This window comes from Pholcus phalangioides, unplaced genomic scaffold (assembly GCF_987345545.1).
Source record: "Pholcus phalangioides strain wild (caught in Gottingen) unplaced genomic scaffold, Ppha-v1.0 ptg000014l_1, whole genome shotgun sequence".
In the NCBI taxonomy this organism is placed as follows: domain Eukaryota; kingdom Metazoa; phylum Arthropoda; class Arachnida; order Araneae; family Pholcidae; genus Pholcus; species Pholcus phalangioides.
Genome location: NW_028301607.1, coordinates 10,344,349 through 10,366,361, shown reverse-complemented (window position 1 = coordinate 10,366,361; position 22,013 = coordinate 10,344,349). Strand labels below are relative to the sequence as shown.

The 22,013-nt window shown below is 40.0% G+C and overlaps 1 protein-coding gene across 1 annotated transcript; it reads left to right on the top strand.

Annotated features, from left to right (window-relative positions):
* The first annotated feature begins 8,512 nt into the window (after positions 1-8,512).
* On the top strand, positions 8,513-12,295 carry LOC149078122 (uncharacterized). The gene is made up of 2 exons (XM_089241443.1): positions 8,513-9,794; positions 11,939-12,295. Exon 1 carries the CDS (start codon positions 8,528-8,530, stop codon positions 9,791-9,793), a length of 1,266 nt encoding a protein of 421 aa, XP_089097569.1. The 5' UTR covers positions 8,513-8,527; the 3' UTR covers position 9,794; positions 11,939-12,295.
* The last annotated feature ends 9,718 nt before the right edge of the window (positions 12,296-22,013 follow it).

Here is a 22,013-nt window from a genome sequence, read left to right as displayed (position 1 = left end):
ACTAATAGGAGCATGCTTGAATGGAACGATGAAATGACGAAGACTCTAGAAGCCACGGAAAAGGAAAACAAAGCACTAAAGCGTAGAATTAATCAGGCATTCGAGAATTTACGTATCAATCTCGAAGATGAGTCGGATTGCTCCTCGTGAAGTGAGTGGCTCGTCATATATCATTCGAATCGAAATAATCGAATTCGTTTAAAACCGATGTAATAATCACAGATGACGCTATAATGCCATCTTCCTATGACAATTTTATTCATAATTTCGATCGGCATAGAAATATATGAGAAATATTCAGTTTGATGCACTGATTGTATAACTACGTATTCGTATTAGAAATACACGCATATATTCAAATTGACGATGACTTAACACTAGAACAGCCGCTGGTGTCATTTTCACACCGGATATAAATGACATAGATTATAAGTTAAAATCACGCTATTTCTACTATTTAAATGCACTTTTATAAAATAAAGTGGTTTATGAAATGCAGAATTATGAGAAAAAAGGTGAATATTTTCATCGAGAAGTGCTTCAAAACTTTTTAAATTATTGTATAGATAGATTACTTGAATGGATGGGGAAAAGAATAAAACTATTAATAATCACAAATGGTCTTTACTAGTATCACAGTATTTAAAAGATTGCATGGCATTGACAAACAAAATTGCTAATTATATTCATATCTATTAGTAATCCATGCAATAATCGACAATCTTACTGCTACATTTTGCACAAATTATCTTTTTATAAGAATTACAGGCTTTACTGGTCACATTTCCTCTTTCTGCATTTTTTCACTTCACATTTTCTGCAGCCTAAACTAACATCGGAAAGCCTCCGATGTTAGTTTAGGCTGAGAAATTTTAACTTTATTGGGGTTTTTTTTGTTCAATGTAACTTGAGCGTATCTCATTTGCCAGATTCTGCAAGTAATGTTTCCTTGAAATTTCGTTGTCAGGATACACATATGCGTATAATCCAAGAATTTATGGCGGCAATGTCTAAAACATTATTAAAGGTATGTACAGCCTGTGTGGTGGGAGACAAATAGCTCGTTAATATCTTACCCGACTGTGACTGAGTTGACTGTTCTAGCTTGATTAAGTGCTGCTCTCTTAGTACAGGATCATGTTTTGACAGAAGTTCAATCAGCTGTAGAGAATTTTCTTTTTCTCCGCCAACATATGCTCTCTGTGACCGCGGAATGAATGATTTTGCTTAGTTAAAAGCATAGTGACGTCTAGGAGTCTTTTTAAATGATCTGTCCATTTCCTTACATACACGCACACTACATACAGATAGACATTTTGTAAAAAACACTTTTTTTAACTCAGGAAACCCCAAAACGGGTTTTACTGAACAATTTGACATTTTCCTGCATAAATGTCATTTTTACGATCACAGTACTTTCTCTACATTATAGTATCTAGTGAGAAAGTAATATAATAATGGATTTATTTTATTTTACAAACTCAAAACGCTGCTTACCAAAATCAATATCATAGAAGGAAAAGAGAAGAATGATTCGATGAACGAAGCGAAGTACCGTGCAATAGCACAAAAACGTCTTCACCGACTCCCTGATGGATATTCTTCGTAGCGTAAATCTGATTAATTTTTAAATAATGAATTGCAGCACGACAAAATATTACTTATAACGAGGTATAGTCGGCGTGGAAACGTTTTAGATAGTGGGATGTGGGAGATATATTGCACGACCTCCTATATAGCCGAGGTTATACAAGAGGCCGTCGATATTGTCTTGTCCGTTGCTCGTAGACGATCCGAAAGTAAACCAAAATAAGTCCGCTGTTTGTCTCGTTCTTAAGTAGACACGAATAACGTGCTATATTGAGATAGACATACTTGTTTACTTTATGGTCGGTTCTAGACTGGGCAATATATACCCACCCTCACTGTCTAAAACTTTCCCACGCCGAGTATATTATTATGATGTTCGGGTTAAAAACATCATCTTGTTGCACAGAACGACTTGGGGCGAATGATATTTGTGGGAGGGATGAGACAATGAGTCACCAGGGCCGGTTGTTTTTTTACTTGAACACCAGCACAGTTCAAAAGAAACGGTACAGAACACTCTTCCCCCCCCCCCCACACACACACACACAATAATACTAAATCATTACAGCATGACATCGTTCACCCGCAATTTACTGAAATTAGCGATTGTAAAGGCCCATGTAAATTATTTGACATGTTATTTTATGTAACAAAAAGGCGCATTACTACAAAACCGGCAATTTATGTCACCCTATCAGAGCTGGTACCTTGTGCGGGCCTCACCCACCAAACCCGCCTTCGTACGCCACTGTGTACAGCGCCTGGAACCAGCTTTGACTGAGTATTTTCGTACTATTTGATCGAAAATTTCCGCACCACATTTAGCTTCGTTGTAAAACTGGACGGTTTCAGGGGGGGGGGGGGGTCTTTTTTTATCGTTGTTGACAAAAACACTTGTATGCAGAGCAGAATCTATATCTGAGATAAATAATTCACCCACCATCAGATAAATTTTCAGGTAAATCTCTCAGCAAACGTACAATTCCTTGCAAGCTGTAACCCTTTCTACGAGACATTGTTGCTCTAGCAGAATTAGAAATGATCCTAATTTGTGATAAATGCAAAGAAGGAAGCAAAGAAATACCATGTCAGAACAGCCAATAAAACAACAGGGTTCGTCAAGGCCAAAACTATTTAGACGGTGATGGGTGTGACAGGCACGTTTGGGGCCATTCAAGTATTACGTCAGCAGATTTTTAGCCATTTTTTACCCAGCCCCCCACAGCAGCGTAGAATATTTCTTTGCTGCTGACAGAATCTTCAAGAAAAGGTAGTTGATGACGTAACAACCTTCAAACCCCTCCCACCCCTTATCATCAGAAGTCAGCAAATCCGGAACCCCCCCCCCCCACCCTGGATGCTGACGTAATACTTGAATGACCCCTTTCAACAAAATAAGGTTGACCAAACGGAGAAAGGAACAAACAGATTCGTTCTGTTGATATCAACTCGTTGGTGTCGAAATGACACTATCGGACGTTGTAGGTAAATCGAGTTGTAAAACTTCTCAATATTTAATAATTGATTTGAAAATTATTTTGTGTATGATTCGTAGGAAAAATGATGAAAAGTCACGAAAAATTGCTGTTCAGTACAGAAAAAAAAATGGCGCAACGCGAGCGTGGTAAAAGTGCCCCGGTGTCATTTTGACACCGACGGACGATTCTAGTGTTTTAATTGAACCTGGCGTTTTCAGAAACCCTCTTGGGCCAAATTGAAACTTTCCACGAAGCCCGCGGGATACCACCTCATACTCATGTACAGGGTGTCCCATATATTCCTACATAGTTTAGAAATTCAAAAATAAAGGAATTGGTGTACAGGGTAGTTATAAATAAACTGGCAGTACTCAGACATATGTATGTAGTGCACATTCTGATGGAGGTATTTTGATGAAACTTGGTGTATAGAGCTTCTGGACCATGTTAGAAAAGATAGACTCAATAAAAACATAGTTCAATTCTTGACTACCAAGTGAAAAAGCGGTGCGTATAGCGTATATGCCAAGTTACAATTACACTCACCACAACGGGTGCAGCATTGCTTCATAAAAAAAAATCGTATTTGAATGTGACTGACGAAAATGTAATTTTCATGAATGAAGGATTAACTTTCTCTCTTTACTACAGAAAAAGAAAGAATTAGTTCAAATTTCCGTCGACAGGGAGTACTAAACACAAGTAAATCACTGGAAATGCTCAAATCGTAGTCTTATAAAATGCAGTGTGTTTATGAACATTAACATCTCATTTCAGAATTTTCCTGTTAATGACTTTTACATAAAGTATCCATTGTGATGTTGACATTGGTTGATAAAGCCCTACATATTAGCAAAGTTCTTTTATCTCAAATCTCAGCCACGAATCGCCGGCTGAAGCTTTACGAACGTTTCAGACACAGAAGAGATTGGGGGGAAAAAAGGCTCAGGTGGAGAATTCTGAGATTTTCTTTCGTGCAACGCCCCCAATGACAAAAATTACAACTAAATATATTTTCCAAAAAAAAAATCTCCCCTCCTGAGAATAACTTTTTTTTCGTAAATCACATTCAAATGCGCACAAATTCCTTCAATTTTTATGAATTTTTAGACTAGTTACGAATTTGTGGGGCACCCTGTATTTAGCATTATAAAATGAAATCTAAATTTACAAGGTTTTCTCATATAATGTACAGTGTCATCATGATAGAGGGGGGCCCAAAGTTAAGATTGAATGCTTTATTTACTCTGAAATTATTTCTCATATTAATTAATAATTTCGAAATAATTTCTTTCACAAATTCTGAAAAAAGTGTTTGATTGATAATTTTTTCCGATTGTTCTGTAATTATTTTTTGTGTGATTCTATAATTATTATTTTTTTTGGAGATTCTGACTTATTTCGGTAAATAAGAGGCTACTTTATCCTCAATAAATCTTGAAATTACTTCTTTCAGTAAATCTTGAAGTTGTTTCTTTCAGTAATTATGTGATTATTTTTAAATAATTGTTAAATAATTTGTATCACTAATTCCTATGTTATTTATTTCATTTTTTTTTATCCCTCAGTTATTTATTTCACTAATTCTAAAATTATTTGTTTAAGAAATTTAAAACTAATTCCTTTCAGTAATTTTGGAATTATTCTTGCTCCAATTAGAAATTTTCGCCAATTACGAACAATTTCCAGTAATTCTAGAATTATTATTTGTTACTGACTTGTATATAACATCACGGAAGGAGGGGGGGGGGGCTAAAAAACGGTTTAGCGGATGAAAGAATTTTGTAGAGGGGCTGAGTTACCCCCCTTCCCCCAACAACCAGGGCCGTCTTAAGAGCATCATGGGGCCCCCGGGCCTAGTGGTTTTTCTGAGGCCCTACCAGGCGAATTCTCGAAAATTTCAACCTGATCTAATTTTTGTGAGGCCTCCGGGTGGGCCCATACCTTAAGACGGCAATGCCAACAACTTTTGAAAAAACAATGCAATGCACCTTCCTCCTCCTGCACACGCTCTTGAGTCCCGTATATACGAGACGATAAGTAACTTTCAGCGGCTCCAATGGTTTCTTCACGTCGGCGCTTTGTCTTTGCTTCCATGAGGACTGTCTCTTATTTGCCCACAGAGTTATAATAGTTATATCTTTAGTCTATGCATTTGCCGTACGAGGGGTAGAGCAGTGCCGTCTTAAGGCATGGGCCCACCCGGGCACGGCCCAGAGGCTTCAAGAGAAGAAGGGGCCTCACAAAAATGATATGTGGTTCAAGTTTTCAAGAATTTTCCTGGTAGGGCCTCAGAAAAACCACTTGGCCCGGGGCCCCGTGATGCTCTTAAGACGGCCCTCGGGTAGAGCACTTGTATCAACAAGTTTTATTGCCGAACAAGGCCTGTTTGGCGAACTTTTTGCCTCCCGAAACCCAAATACTTGACGACGGTCCCCTATTTTTGAGATGTGCAATATATATAATCAGTGCGATGTGAAACTCGATATGTTTAATTCAACTTTAAGAGAATTTCTTAAAAGTTATATGTGAGTATTGAATATTCATGTTATTATGCTTTTCCGTATGTATTTCTATTGTTCCACTCGTTTTTGTTTTTTGTAGTTTGTTGTATTTGTGTTTTTGTATTTTTCTTCTCTTGTCCGTCTCTGTAATTGGGTAATCCTTGCCTGTTGAGACGTGAATAAATAAATATATAATTTCAATGATTGTAGAGGACATTTTTGCAGACAAATGTCACCATCTGGTGGCGTATGTCATTCAATAGCTATTGCTTCCTGAACAGTACTCGTGAAGAGGCTCATTTTCAAGTGTTTTATCATCCACATTCAAACGTACATAAAATGAAATCGGTGGCTTTTTCGCAAAATACGTTAATTTCCCGAGTAAAGAGAAAATAATTACACTTGCGCGAGAATCCAGGACCTCTTGAAAATCTCCAGAACGTGATTCAACGAACGTGATTTCGACGTAAGCAGAGCATGCCTGGAAGTGATTGCGCCCGAATATATATTCATATCATATTCATCGAATATGTTCATATATTCTAGAAACCTTGATTGTGCCACTCAATGCTTCATTTGAATATTGTAAATGTGCTGTCATCTAGTGAGAAGATATCAGCCATATGTTCATAATGAAAGTGAATAGTCATAACTTCTTCAAACAAAAGAGTTAAAAATTTGATGCATGAAACATTTTTAGAATATAAATAGAAAAAAAAAACATTTTTTGTTTGAGAATTTAGCAAAATTATTGTCAATAAAAACTTTAAGAAGGTAAAAATATATGTATAATTTATTAATCATCCCTAGTTACAAATCCAATGATGTGCAGTTTAGCAATGACTAATGAAATGAGCGGGCGCATCATAGGTGTGCGCTGTTCTCGTGGGTTGTTAACAAACGGGAGGAGTAATTGGTTTTCCTTAAAACTGTAAAATTGAAGCATGTGGCTAGCAACATTTTGCCTGCAAAGCCCCGTTCACATGTGCAAGATTGGGGGTCGCTTTGGTGGCGATAATTACCGGCATGACAACTTTTTTCCCCTCGTAGGGAAGAAAGAAAAAGGTGGGAGAGAAGCTCATCAAAAAAAGCCCATCTTTCTTGGGGTGGATTGGAGGTCGACACCAAAGGCCGCTTGACTGCAGCTTCGGTCGACACCAAAGCCGCTTGTAAGTTAATGCACTCTTAATGCAGCTTTGGTCGACACCGACCTTCTCTCCCATAATACTTTGCGCCGCGAAAGTGTTCATCGCCGGGGATGTCGATTTTTTCCCTCAACGCTTTTTTTATAATTCAAATCAATTTTTTTTTTTGCAACTTTTGTGAATCCGACATTTTATATCAAACTAGCAGTAATACCAAGGTTTCTGAAATATACTTTTTTACCGTACACCACCCAGTCAATATCAGCCCTTGTCCCTGTTAAGGAGCTGGGTGCTGTTGGGGAACTTTATTTCCCATGTACATACATTAAAAAAAAGCTTACAAAATAGGAAAAAAAAGAACAGACAAAAGAAAATACTCTAGATTAATTACAACATATACAAGCATGACAGATAAATAAAAGGGGGGGGGGCTAATGTATGTGTGTGTGTATAAAAACGAAGAATTTTTGAGACAAAAATTGGGAAAAAGGGTCTAACCATGAAATTTTTGCAAGTAAAATGCCAGCGCAACCATCTATTGTTAGTATGATCACTATTAATGTTTTCAGCTGTCAAGAAAACTTCAACTTATCCCACTGCTCGCACGGGATTGGCTGGTGCATTTTGCTCTGCTCCAAGGATTCCTGTGACCAGACCAGAATGAAATTCATTTTCCCGTGCCCAGTCCTTCCTGTTCGTAAGCGGGCATACAAAGTGTGGCCCCTGGAGGGGGGGGGGGGCACGTACGAAGAGAAAGACGAGAGCATATGGAGTGAGTGTAAGAAAAGAGAAAGTTTTTGTCAAAATTGGGGAAATGTCTGGCACGGGCGATTTTCACAAATTTCTGCAGGAAAATGCTCCACAGCCTTCAGCAATTAGTATTGTTAACAGGAGAATCCGGATTACGGCCATTCTGGATGTAAAGTCGTCTTCCCAGAGTTAGACATCATCTGCCTGCGACATTTTGCCTACCCCGATCATATGAGTAATCAAGTGAGTTGGACATTTACCCACTGGCATTTCACCTGCCCTGACCGTAGAAATGACCGCAGGTGTGACAAAGCGAGTGACCAAGTAAGTGATCGTATGAATCATCAAGTGAGTGACCGTATGAGTGATAAAGTGAGTGACCGTATGAGTAATAAAGTGAGTGACCGAGTGAAAATTTTTGAAAGAAACAATCATTTTTAAATCAACGGTTAAATGAATGGTAAAATATCATTTTTTTAAGTTTGTCAACGGAGAAAATTTTCATTTTATATGATTTAAAAAAAAATTAAATTTTCAAATTTAGATCCCCTGAGATTTCTGATAAAAGTAACTTTCTTCGCAAGAGTAACTCGTGACGTTTGCGCAGCTGAAAGCACACCTATACCAATTTAATATCAATTTTGTTCATGAATAATATAGGCCTACTGTGTGTAGAGGGAAAAGAATAGTTTTCGTTTCATGACGTTTGACATCATCAACAAAAATTGTTATCACAACCAGAGGAAAACGCCACGTGATTGAAGCACTGGGACAGAAAGACCAACAAAACAAGTGTTAAATTTTTATCAAACATACAATACATGTTCAAACATATCCCGATAAGTTACGAAAATATTTTTTGTATTAAAAAAAAAAAAGCTGATTGGCGAAGAAGAGACTACAATTGGAAGTGATAACTTGCCAATATGATAACTTGCCGTATTTCGATCTTTTTTTGTTTCGATTTTTTTTCTCATTATGTTTCCCATAACGTTGTCTACGTTTGAATGTTTATCAGCCGCATTATTTATCGTGAGGTGTTTTTCGAACGCTGAAAGCAATGAATATGGATCATTGGAAAGCTTTCGATTATGTGTGGGAAAAGATTGAAGACGATCGCGACTACGCGCAGCTGAAAAGTTCCAACACGCAGAATCCGCATCGACCGATGGATCAGCTTCTGAACAAGCTCAGAAAAACAACCAAGCCCGAAGAGCTCCCCGACGTGAAAGAATTCTGTCGGCAGATGAACACTAAAATCGGGTCGTTTACAGAGTCTTATTTCAGGCAAAAACCGGCCGTGTACGTGACTAACAAGTACTTCACGGTCGGATTGACCAACACGGAACAGAAGCACCACATCCTGGTCAACTTGATGGATAGCGCACCACTTCTCGTATATCAGTGTGACAGAAAAGAACAACACAAATACGTTAAAAGATGCAATCAAAATCAAGTTCTGGTTAATGATTCGCCCATCGAAAACCATTTTACTCTCTACGAAGTGACTCCATCGTCGAATTATATCGCTCCCACCGATACAGTGTATTTTTTTCTCACGATCGGACCTTCTTTGTTTATTCTCGAAAGCATTGTTGCCCCTTTCTACCTGCACGTTCCCAGAAAGAACACCCAGGGAAGGGTTTCAGATCATTCTGATGCGAAAAAAACTTCTGAATCTAGTCGTGCGAAACAAAATCCACCCGGGCAGCAACACCCACCGGTTTCGCGTCCAATCCCAGAGGACAAAACCTTGACAACACTGAAAATACCCAGAGGTTCGGAAGGCGTTTTAATTTCACTGGATGAGAAAAAGCTGTCAATACAGCAAGCTTTGGACGAGCAGCAATACGAACTCCAGCAGTACGCCAAGGCGATGACCGAAAAGTTTTCGCGCATGAAGCATGAGATGCAAGACGCTGTCCGCCAGGCCACCAAGCTGAAAAACGCAGAAATGGAGATCCTGATGCGCGCTATGATACAAGATAGAAAATACTTGGACAAAAAATACGCCTCCAAAAAGAAAGAGATCTTGGTTCTTGAAGGCGAAAAACAAAGAGAGATCCATACGATGCAAAAAGATCACGAATCACAAATCAAGACTTTGTCCGTCAAGCTTGACCTGGAGCTAGAAGAAAGGTTGAAAGTGGAATCTGAAAACAAGGATTTAAAGGAGACTAATAGGAACATGCTTGAATGGAACGATGAAATGACGAAGACTCTAGAAGCCACGGAAAAGGAAAACAAAACACTAAAGCGTAGAATTAATCAGGCATTCAAGAATTTACGTATCAAACTCGAAGATGAGTCGGATTGCTCCTCGTGAAGTGAGTGGCTCGTCATATATCGTTCGAGAATGCAAATAATCGAATTCTTTTAAAACCCGATATATAATAATAATAGTAATAATAATAATACAGTATTACATAATATATTGCCACCTGGCAGTCGAGTGGTTAGGGAACTAGCTTCTCACTGTGCAGGTCTGGGTTCAAAACCCGGTTTCGGGCTTGGATGTTTACTAACACTCTAACACTAACAAATTCCCTGGACGGATCATGCTGATCCCTTGGGAATACGTGAGGTTCACGTTATTATTATTATATAATAATCATAGGTGACACGGTAGTGGCATCTTCCTATGACAATTGTATTCAAAATTTCACTCTGCAATGAAACGTGTGTAAAATTTTCAATACTTAATTTGATGCATGCTTGTATAACTGAGTATTCGTATTAGAAAAAAAATATACGTATGTATATTATATTGAAATTGACGATGACTCTCAATTGAACCCCGGCGTTTTCAACCACTCAAACCTCTTGAGCCTGATTGAAACTTTCCACGAAGACCACACGCCATCAAATCATACTGATATATAGGGTGTCCCATAAATATGTACGTAGTTTTGAATTTAAAAATAAATAAAGGAACTGGTATATACAGGGTGGTTATATAAATAAACTGATCCTACTTAGACATAGGTAGAGCCCAGTGTCATCCCAGTCATCCCATTTTGTCTACAGCGTGTCCTGTAGACTTACAGGATATGTATAACTTCTCAGGTAAAACTGTGGTGCCGAAGCCATGAACGCTCTCAGTCTTCCCACAATTTTTTGGCAGACGTCCAAACAAACCAGAATTTTTTTTTACATGAAGCTGAAGCCGAGCACCAGCTTCAACGGGTCTGAACAGCATCTATAGCAGAAGATCTCCGCCAACACGTTCTGTTAGCTCGATAAACCCTGGCTGTGTAACTGTATTTGTACCACCCTTCTCTGCGAATCAAGTTTTCGTCAGGACTCATAGCTCAAGAGCCCCCTGACTGTAAATGGATTTGAACGACCGGTCTCAGAAACTCCAGTGAATCCAGCTCGGAATGTGACCCATAGCTAAAGAATCCCTAGCTGTAAGAGGATTCGTACGACCCATCTCGGACGCCCTTGCGAATCAAGATTGGTCGGGATACCCTGGCTGTTAATTCATTTGAACGACCCATCTCGGAAGTCCTGCGACCTTAGTTTTGGTCGCGACCCGTAGGTTAAGAACCCCTGTCCTTGACTATGGCGGTTTTTCAGGGAGAGAATCCCGGTATTTGACTAATAAATCCACTGTCCCGGAAAATGTTTCCGGAACAGCTGTTTGTCCCGGTATTTTCTCTGCTAATCAGAGATTCAGGATAATCAGATTATTTTTACGAATTTAACTGTTTTATTAGGTGGGGAATGAAATTCTTGCTAGAAATTTGTTGTTTGGAAAAAAGGATATAGAAAAAAAGCAAGAAATATCATTTGCTGATCCTGCCAGACAGACAATATGACCTTCTTGTGTGTGCGTCTGGCGACTTTTTTGCCCAGTGCCCTGGCACCGGGCAATTTCCAGCTGGACTGTCGAGGGGGGGGGGGATGTGCATAGTAGAAACAGTATCCTGCACACTGTTCCGGGATTACACTATAAAAATTTTTGATAAAAGTTCTTTCATAAAACTTGAAAAAGGCAACCAATAAGTTGTTGCCTTTTTTGGATGTAGTGGTTGCACTACGTTCGATGCAATGTAACCGATACGCTTATTGGTTGTATTTTTCAAGTTTTATTAAAGAAAGTTTTTAAAACTTTTACACAGTAATCCCGGCCTCAGACGGAATTTATCGCCGTTGTAGCCCTGGAAGCACAGAGTTTGGAGTTTCAGTTGAACCAACGATGTGACGAATTTTAGATTTCTCACAACAGGCATTTTACACATATCTCGTATTACACCTTTAAGTTGCGAGAAAAAGTTACAACGAACAAAATTTTGCGAAATACTAGAGCACCCTTTAACGTTCTGAAAACGATCGCGATTATGCAAATTAGACTGCAAGCATGACTACTGCAGCTCGTCTGACGCTACCTGTCATTTCTGGCAAGAACTTTGTCCCCTACCTAATATTTTGAAGTTTCAAACTACAGCACGCACTTTTTTTTTTGCAGTTTCGAATCCAGAAAAAATCACGAAAAACGCATGCAGGCTCTGAGTCCAGAGGAGACGAGAGGTGGATGTCAGTTGATCGCTGAGTGCGTTCGTGGGTTCGCTCACCATATCTGACGTAAGCAGCGACATTTTTCTATGGGGGGTCACCTTAAATCACTCGCTTATGAGACGCCTGTGGACACACCGGAGGATCTCATAGCGCGGATTGCCATCACTGCTGCAGACATAAAAACCATACCTGGTATGTTCGGGTGCTTCCGGGAATCGTTTTTACGTCGTTGTAGACCGTGCAATTTCGTCAGCGGCCACCACTTCCACCAACTCTTGTAATAATTAATAAAATAAATCATTTTGTGGCCATTGTAGTACTTTTTCTCGTTCTAGCGTCACGTCGAAACCTTCATGCGTTTTTCGCGATTTCCACCCTCTCAACGTGGTTTGCGACACAATTTGCGCGCGATGAACATGAAACAGACCAGAATTGGTGTTATAGCCGAGTTCCAGCCCTCGAGGCAAAAATTTGAAAAGCACAGGCGGTGGAATACTTTGGGGGCAGACAAACCCAGTATAATGTGTATTTCTTTTTATATTTTGTAGATTGTAGTCGGATTTCAGAACAAAATAGTATTGTATTTTGCTAGGTTAACATATTAGAAAACTGAGAAACCAAGACGCCAGCGCGCACCCTTGGATACGCCACTTTTCCCAATTTCCACAACACATGGCGCCGTTATACTGACGAAATCCACCACTACAGTATTTTCCTGGCGGTGAATTTTCCTAGAGGTGAATTTTCCAAGCGGTGAATTTTTCGGACACGCCTGTAAACACGTGTCCGTCCATCCCTTTGGGAAAGAGAGCAAACCATCTCAAGATCGTCTCTATGGGCGGTCAGCGGTCAACAAAAGTAACCGATAAATGGAAAACCGAAGCAAGTTCAACTGCAAGGAGGAGATAAATCAAGTCATTGATGGCAAGGACGAATTAAGTGTGATTTACTCGGGTATAATGAATTGTGCTGATCTTAGTTCACCCGGTGACGATTCCGGTAACGACTTGTGGCTTAGACGATATGATGATCTGCGATTAATTCACCGTGATTCGAAAATTTTACGTTCCAAGATTATCGGCAATCATTCGATCAATTGACGATTATTAGATTCTTATGGGATGGACGGCTATACACCACCATCTTATAATACCGTTTATAATTTTGATCGCCCATTGGCGTTGATTGTTTAGATTTTATTTATTTGTTATATCACTTCAGGGGCTGACGATCAGTTTTTATGTAAATTATTTTATTTTGCTGCCTTCGTCTGAGGTGGTCATGTTACGTTGTTTTTAATAAAACTTTCCGGATACACCCATCCTTCGGGAACGCTTCGATATCTCTCTGAGATGGGAAGCGGGGGGTGTGTCCGTCTTCAAAGGTCAAAGGTCAGCGGTCATGTCTGTAAACACGTGTGGAAGAAAACACACACACTCAAACACTCATATCTCTGAATGAAAACAATTCTTGCGCTGGAATGCCTGCTGCCACCTATCGAATAAAAACAAAACTATTTGTAATAATACTTCAACTGAAAATTATTTGGTTTATTTTCAAAGTAAAAGTAAAGTAGCAATTTTGTTTGCATCATTTATACAAGAATAAAAAACAAAATACATTAAAAAGATATTGCAAAAGAGATTTTTTTATGGTACGTGGTTTTATGATATTTGGGATATTTGGACTGGAATAAAATAAACTCTCATTATTATATAGCAAACAATCTGGTTATTAAACTGTTGGCAACGCGGAGTTCTATATCCTTGCCAGAGTTGTGATTGTTCCGCGTTCTAGCTGGTGCCATCCGTATTTTGAAGTTAAGATGATAAATGATTGAGTGTTAATGTGCTATGCAAGCATCATGCCTAAGGTCTGCCTGGTTTTCGCAAAACGACTCTCAAATGGATGGCAGACACGCATTTACGCCTCGAAGTCGGAAAACCCCAGAAAGCACCGGGGGTTCTAACCTGGAAGCCGACCACTAACCTGAGAGGACTCTTCACATTCAGAGTCCAAAACGATGGCGCACACGACAATCAGCGGTCAAAGATACAGGATTTGGTCAGTGGATATAAATTGTCGAATTTGTTTAGAGTCCCTTAAATCATGAGGACTAGGACAGATGCATTACCATCCCATGTGGAAATCGGGACCTGCTCATATCATAATAAAATGTAAAACGATTTTGATTCCCCCCCCCCCCCCCCCAGAATTTTTTTTGGGACCAATCACTACTCTTGCTTGTTTTTTTTTAAAAGGAATGCTGAACCTATCTCTACTGCAAGTAATCAAATCAATACAGACAATTATTTTCCAGAAATATTGATCATAATCTGATGGCACACGACGAATTGATGCAACAACAACAAAAGGAATAGTTTCAGTTTCAAACACGTGATAGTTTTCGTATCATGATTTACGATAACAGAAGCATTATCAGTGAAAAAAGTAGGGGAAATTCCATTATATTTTCTGATCTTGAAAAACGTACAACATCAGTTCAGAATCTATAATCTAAATATTCATAATATACAAGATCAGTTGCAATTCCGATGTACAGTGTTTGCATAAGAAATCATAATTATATGAACGAAAACCTGCTAATATATCTCGCCGACTATATAATTCTAACTTCCTCCTCTAATTATTCATCTTGTGTGATCATCGCTATACCAGTCAGTAGGTTATTTCGCGAGCCTGTTCGAATCTGATCAAGAAGATGAGCTCGTGGAAAGCTTTCGATTTACTTTGTGAAGTGATTCCAAAAGAACCGGACTATGTGAATTTGCTGATTCCCACCTCCGAGAATCCTCATCGGCCGTTTAACCAGCTGTTGAAGAAACTCAAGAGACCCGTCAGCGTCGAAGAGCAGCCCGATGCGAAACAGTTTACTCGAGAGATTACGGCGAAAATAGGGTCTTATACGGAATCGTTTTTCAAGCAGAAACCACCGACGACGTACCTGGCGAACAAGTACTTCTCCATGGGTTTGATGAATACGGAAGCCAAATACCACATCATCGTCAACATGATGGAGAATTCACCGCTACACGTCTACGAATGCGACAAGGAACATCAAAACAGGTACGTGGATCATTGCAATGAACATCATGTTCTGGTGAACGATTCCTCCATCGAGAGTCACTTTATACTCCACGAAGTGACGACGTCGGCGAATTACATCGCTCCTGTTGATACGGTATATTTTTTCTTCACGACTGGTCCATCTCTGTTCGTCTTCGAGAGCATCGTTCCGCCTTTCGACATGACTGTGCTGACCAGACGCAACGGTTCAAGAAAAAACACTCTTCGAAGAGATTCAGATAGCTCCGTCAAGATCAAATCGAAAGCGACAAAAACTTCGAAACGGAAGCCGTCTTCGCACCAACATCAACTGGATCAAAACGAAATGTCCAAGTCTGAAACACCGGCAGCACTGGAGACACCCACTGATCCAACAAACGTGCTTTCTTTGTTGCATCAAGAACAAGCTCCTGATGAGCAGCAGCAGCAGTACGCCGAAGCCATCTGGGAACTCATGTTACTCATCAAACTCAAGGACTTGGAAATCGAGTACTTAAGAGGAGACATCTTGGCGATCAAAGACGAAATAGAAAGAGAGATCCTTCCGATGGAGGAAGATTACCAATCAGAATACAAGACATCAACGGAGGAACCACGAATGGAATCCACAAACCCTAGGGACATCATTCGAAGTGCGCTGGAGTCGAACCTTGAAATGATAAAGACCATAGATGGCATGGAAAAAGTAAATAATGACCTGGAGCGCAGAATCAACCAGGCTTTAGAGGATTTACGTACCACATCCGATCCAGAATGACCAAAGTCTTTTCGAAGCTGTAAATGATCAGAATAATTAGAAATTTTGTGAAATTATCTCTCCTAATAAAGTGACGCATCTGAAGTCAGATTTTAAACGATCCAATACATAATTTTGTAACAATCCAAGTTGTTTACGATGGGCGTGATCAGAACATGTGATATGGTAGTGTCATCTCCTTATGGCATAATCAAGTCCAGTGAGCAACGAAATAATTATAACTCATTCTATGTATCCACTATATTTTTAATTGGAAATTTATATATTGTGAGTGTATTGCACAGCTGCATACATATAATATAGTAGCTGTTTGTCATACCTAGATCAATCTAATATAATAACAGCATCAGTAATTCTACGCACACACACACTGTCCTGGCCGGCATTTTCTTGAGCGTAGAAATCATCTTTGTAGCGTGAAAATAAATACAATTGAATTTTTTTGGAATTTAACTTCTCCAATTCAAAGGATCAGAAAGGGCAGCGGCGTATTTACGGAGGCAAGTTCAGAAGGGCGGCAAATTTGAGGAATTAGTGGCCAAGAAATTTGCCAGAATGGGAGAAGAGCAGCGAGATTTATACGAATATAACCCTCAATAATCAGCCTCACAAGTGACCAGGTCAGTAAGTGACCTAGAGCGAGTGCAAGCATATGAGTGATCAAACTAGAGCTCAAACATGGGACTGACCAAGCGAGTGACCTGCAGAGTGTAAGCAAGCATGTGAATGACCAAACGAGTTACCTACAGAGCGTAAGCAAGCATGCGAATGACCAAACGAGTAACCGACAGAGCAAGGGGACGGGTGAGTGACCTAGAGCGAGTGCAAGCATATGAGTGATCAAACTAGCGCTCAAGCATGTGACTGACCAAGCGAGTGACCTACAGAGTAAAGGGACGGGTGAGTGACCTAGAGCGTGTGCAAGCATGTGAGTGATCAAAACATTGCGCAAGCATGTGAATGACCAAACCAGTTACCTACAGAGCGTAAGCAAGCATGCGAATGACCAAACGAGTAACCTACAGAGTAAAGGGACGGGTGAGTGACCTAGAGCGTGTGCAAGCATGTGAGTGATCAAAACATTGCGCAAGCATGTGAATGACCAAACCAGTTACCTACAGAGCGTAAGCAAGCATGCGAATGACCAAACCAGTTACCTACAGAGCGTAAGCAAGCATGCGAATGACCAAACGAGTAACCTACAGAGTAAAGGGACGGATGAGTGACCTAGAGCGTGTGCAAGCATGTGAGTGATCAAAACATTGCGCAAGCATTTGAACGGCCAAAGGAGTGACCTACAGAGAGTGAGCAAGCATGTGAATGACCAACCGAGTAACCTACAGAGCAAGGGGCCGGGTGAGTGAGTGACCTAGCAAGGTTACTCGTTTGGTCATTCACATGCTTCCTCACTCTCTGTGGGTCACTCGTTTGGCCATTCACATGCTTCCTCACTCTCTGTGGGTCACTCGTTTGGCCATTCACATGTTTGCGCAATGCTTTGCTCACTCACGTGCTTGCACACGCTCTAGGTCCTAGAGCATGTACAAGCATGTGAGTGATCAAAACAGTGGGCAAGCCAAGCATGTGAATGACCAAACGAGTGACTTACAGAGCGTGAGCAGACATGTGAATGACTAAAATAGTGACTTAAAAAGACACAGGTGTACTTCCAGGAAGGGAGGGACGGGCGAGTTATTAGCATGTGGTGGTGTGAATTCGAAGAAAGAGTCGTGAGGAAAATCAGTTTAAAAAATGAGAAGGGCGACAACACTCGTGTAGCCCACAGAAAATACGCTTCTGTGGGAAGGCGTTCTGCTGGTCTGAATTTGGACAGCAGATACTTCAGATGACGAGTTTACCACTAATCGAACAAAAAATAGAACGCAATTCATTGACAGGGGGTGCTTGCGCTTTGAAAAACCATTCTACGGACATGAAACATGTCCGCTCTCTTGGTTGACAGCTACGTTAACCGGAGGAGTAATAATCCCTTTTTCACCTGATGTAGCCACTGAAGGAACCAGTGATGAAAAAAATGTAGCAAGGGAAAAGCATTAACGCGTTTCGACACATGCTATGGGCTCCGCGTCATGATTTGGAAGCCAACGCAAGTGGGATCCCCATTAGGTGCGATAGTAGTTGCACATACCCTCTGAGGACGCGGCGCCCATAGTTTGTCGAAACGCGTTAGGAATTCGCGGCTTTCTTTTCTTGATATTTGTCTTTATCGCGTTTGTTTCTTCTGCGGCTATGTGTGATCCATTTCATAAGAACGTGTTTTTCATAGCCGAACGCAATATAAGTCTGACTCCCCATTAATTCCCAGATCACGCCGACGAACGCTAGCTTTCAGATGTGATAGCGTTAATGCCCTCCACATCCTGCAACGGGGTCCTCCAGGCTGAGAGTTCTAGTGGGCTCCCCCTAGCCACACTTCTCACTGGTTCCTACATAGCCGATTTACTGTGTGAAAAAAAAATAGAATTGTCCCTCTGTGGGCCCCGGGATGGAGCCCTGTCAGCCCACGCTTTCGGAGGGGGGCATGTGGAAAACCAAGAAGGATAAATTGAAGTATGATTTTTTTTTAGCTGTGGATGACAAACTGGACGGCCGAAGATACGGGGTCAAGGGTGAAGTTCCGCTTCCTCCCCCCCCATTGAAGATGCATGGCTGCTGCCCTAATTTTACGTATGTGCCGTTTATACCGGCATATATATACTTACATCATCATGATTCCTTAAACATACGGGGGGTGTGCATAGTAAAGAAGGGTGACGACCGACCAATGGCGCATACATTCAAGTCTACCTCGGCGTATGCCTTCGAAATCGACGCTGCGTATTTAATTGCGCTATCTTGTAACTGTGTTTACCTTTGAGATCATACAATCGATACTAATTTCTCCAGTTGACTGGAGAAAATAAGTATGCACAAATCCATATATTCTGATTTAAAAAGCATACCTACAGTGGAACCTACTTAACGGACACCTCCCGTTAACGGACACTTTTCGGATACCCGGTTCCGTGGAATATGGCTTTAATGTATTTCATTTGTATTTTTTTCGATACTCTAATTTATGAATTTTATAATAGAGAATTATAGAGTGATCCGGTAAGCGGAGTGACGTGTTAACCGGGTGACGCACTAACGAGGTTTGACTGTACATACTGTTCTTTCTCTTCAATTTGTTTTTTCTTCTACTTTTTTTCTTTCTCGTTCTTTTTCCTTTCCCTAACGCGTGGTTAGGTGAGGGCAGAGGTTTTTGGTCTATGGGCCGTGACCACAAATTGGGTCTCGGAGGGGGAGTTCGAAATGGATCTTAGTAATCCACTTACGGCCAGAGTTTATTGGTATGGGTCACGACCCAAACTTAATTCGTAGCTGCTTCCGAGTTGGGTCGTAGAAATCCCCTTACAGCCAAGGATTCTTGAGCAATGGGTCACGATTGAGCATGTACAAACTACATTGGTCCCAGAACCACGTTCCAGGCGCTTTAGTTTTCGCTTCAAAGCTGTTTCGCATCACCGATCTTCACACTAACTGGAAATTATACTTCAAAATACAAGGAAGCTCATTCACCTACTCCTAAAAGAGAAGCTGTAACTGGCCACTTTACTTGTATTTGAAAATTTTTCCAGGCGATAACCCTTATGGGTTGCGAATAAATGAAATATAGCTAACCCAGACATTTATCGCATTTGGTGTATTGATACTTTTCTTCCGAAACACTTTTCGCGTGCCGGAGGTTGTGCACTATGGTGGGTCGAAAAAAATTAAATTTTTATTTTGAAATCGCTATAGTGCGGAAAAGTTGCCTCATTTAATAAGAAGAAACACGACGTAAAAAGTTTTAAAATCGGTTGATATCTTCCGTTCGCGCATCGGACTTGATGTTTATGGAAATTGACGAAATTGAACATTTTTCTGAAATTTTTTAATATTACTTGAAATTATAGGATCGGCACGCTATTGTTTGTTATGCTCATTTTATGGTCCAATAAAGTAAAATAAATTAAAACATCATTAATATTTCAATGTTCATTGGTCGCGCAACGTGTTCGAAAAACAGGAATTAACCAAATTTTTGCAGGTTTCATTGTGCAGCTTTTCGTCCATTTTGTCAGAACAAACCACCCAGAATTCATCACCAGGAGGTGGTTTGCACGTCGAGTTCCAGCCACACACAACCCAATCAAACATCCAAACTAAGCGTGTGCGTGTGTTATTCACATTGTATTTGAAAAATAGTTACTACAAAAAAATTCGGTGGTTTACAGTTTCTTCTACTTTTTCTTTTCCAAGTGCACACGTCTGAAGTCTGACTTTTGGAAGAAATCAAGCATGGCTGATTTTGATAATAGCGTAGATCTGTGATGTAGCTATCTCCATGTCACATCCTTCAGTTGAGGCCTCTGTAACAATTTAAGCATATCCCTCAACTGTCCGAGTCTGACTGGAGCACGTGTGAACTGCAAATGGAAAGACCACTACAGTGGATCGTGTATCTACTCCATTTCTCAACGAAATTCCTCTCCGTCATATTTTTCCGCATATAGATGGTGCAATGAATTAATGAACGTCAGGACTCTGCCACCGGAATTTTCCTGCTTCCGCGATCTCTTCCAGCCCAGCTTCGTTATGGAGTCTGGAACAAAGTATGTGAGTCCTGACAATCTGAGCCGTATGTAGTGTGGTGCGGGAATGTTTAGTGCTATCATCTAAATTTGAAATTGTGAGTGAAGTGAAATGATTGAATATTTGTACCGTTGTAGGCCTGTTGTTCTCTATAGCAAGATTTTTTAACAGGGGGAATCGGCTCGCATTCACGCCTCGAAGTCGGGAACCACAGATATAGATGGTGTATCCACACACACAGTGCCAGAATCTTTTTCTGTGTCCACTAGATAACAGCTTACTGGATGTGGAAGCTCTCTGTAGTGGAGTATGAATCTGTAGATTGTTGGTTTCTAGAAGTAGACAGAAAAATGCTGAGAAAAGACCAGCAGCACTGTATTTACTAGACATATCCAAAACAATAAAGCCAGGACATTTTCCAGAGGATTTGTCAATTCGAGGTCCTGCTCGTCGTCTGTCACATTCTAGATGGCGAAATGCGGCCAATAGAGTGCTAAGGTTGTAGGACCACTTAAGTTAGCCAAATCCTTTTGGGAACCGGAAGTTCTCTTCGTCTTGAAATCGAACGAGCCTGTGTGGTTCCACATAAAAAAGAACAAGTATTTCAATGACGCGCTAAACATGTTTTTCCAGCAGTTCAAAAATTGCGGTATTTATTTAATGAGAGAGACTTACTTAAAGTTGTTAATCCAATAGTTGAACCCAATGCGTTCCTTGGACACCCTGAAAATTTACTGTTGGCTATGATTGTTGATGAAATTCGAGAGAACTTGGATATAGAAAAACTTTTTTCATACCCAGACGGTACCTTAAAGAAAACGTTGAGTTATCGTGTGTATATATTGTTTGTAATTTGTGTTAATTGCATTTTTAATTGGGTTGCTGTATTTTTGAAACATATGACAACCATATTTTTATGGGCATCTTTTTATCAGCCACCTCGTTGGGCATTTTGCCTGTTGTGGCGTTGTATTTGTATTTGTATTTGTATTTAGCTTATCGGAAATTTCGATTGCAGATTGAAAGAAAGTAAGACTTACTAAAATGAATGTGCCATTTATACGAACGCAGTATTAGTAAAACATGCGAGAATACTGGAGACGAAAAAACTTGAAAATATAAGATATTCTAATTCAATCAAGTTTTTTTTTTGAATGGGGATATTTGTAAATAAAACTACATATACTTTCTTATGGTAACAAACGCATACACGATACCCGTATGGATGAAACGAGTCATAAATAAAGTGTATGCAAGTTTATCTGTCAAAAAATGCAATGATTTTCCTTCTTTTCTGAAAAGAGGCATTCACTTTTTGCAAGCAGAATCTGCTGAGTTCTAGTGCTGAACTGCATTGCTAAACGTTACATGCTATTGCTATAAATGCTACATTCCATTGCTATAAATGCTACATTCCATTGCTATAAATGCTACATTCCATTGCTATAAATGCTACATTCCATTGCTATAAATGCTACATTCCATTGCTATAAATGCTACATTCCATTGCTATAAATGCTACATTCCATTGCTATAAATGCTA

Bases quoted from the DNA above. Each gene is read 5' to 3' on its own strand.
- LOC149078122 (XM_089241443.1), top strand. From the start codon at position 8,528: ATGAATATGGATCATTGGAAAGCTTTCGATTATGTGTGGGAAAAGATT.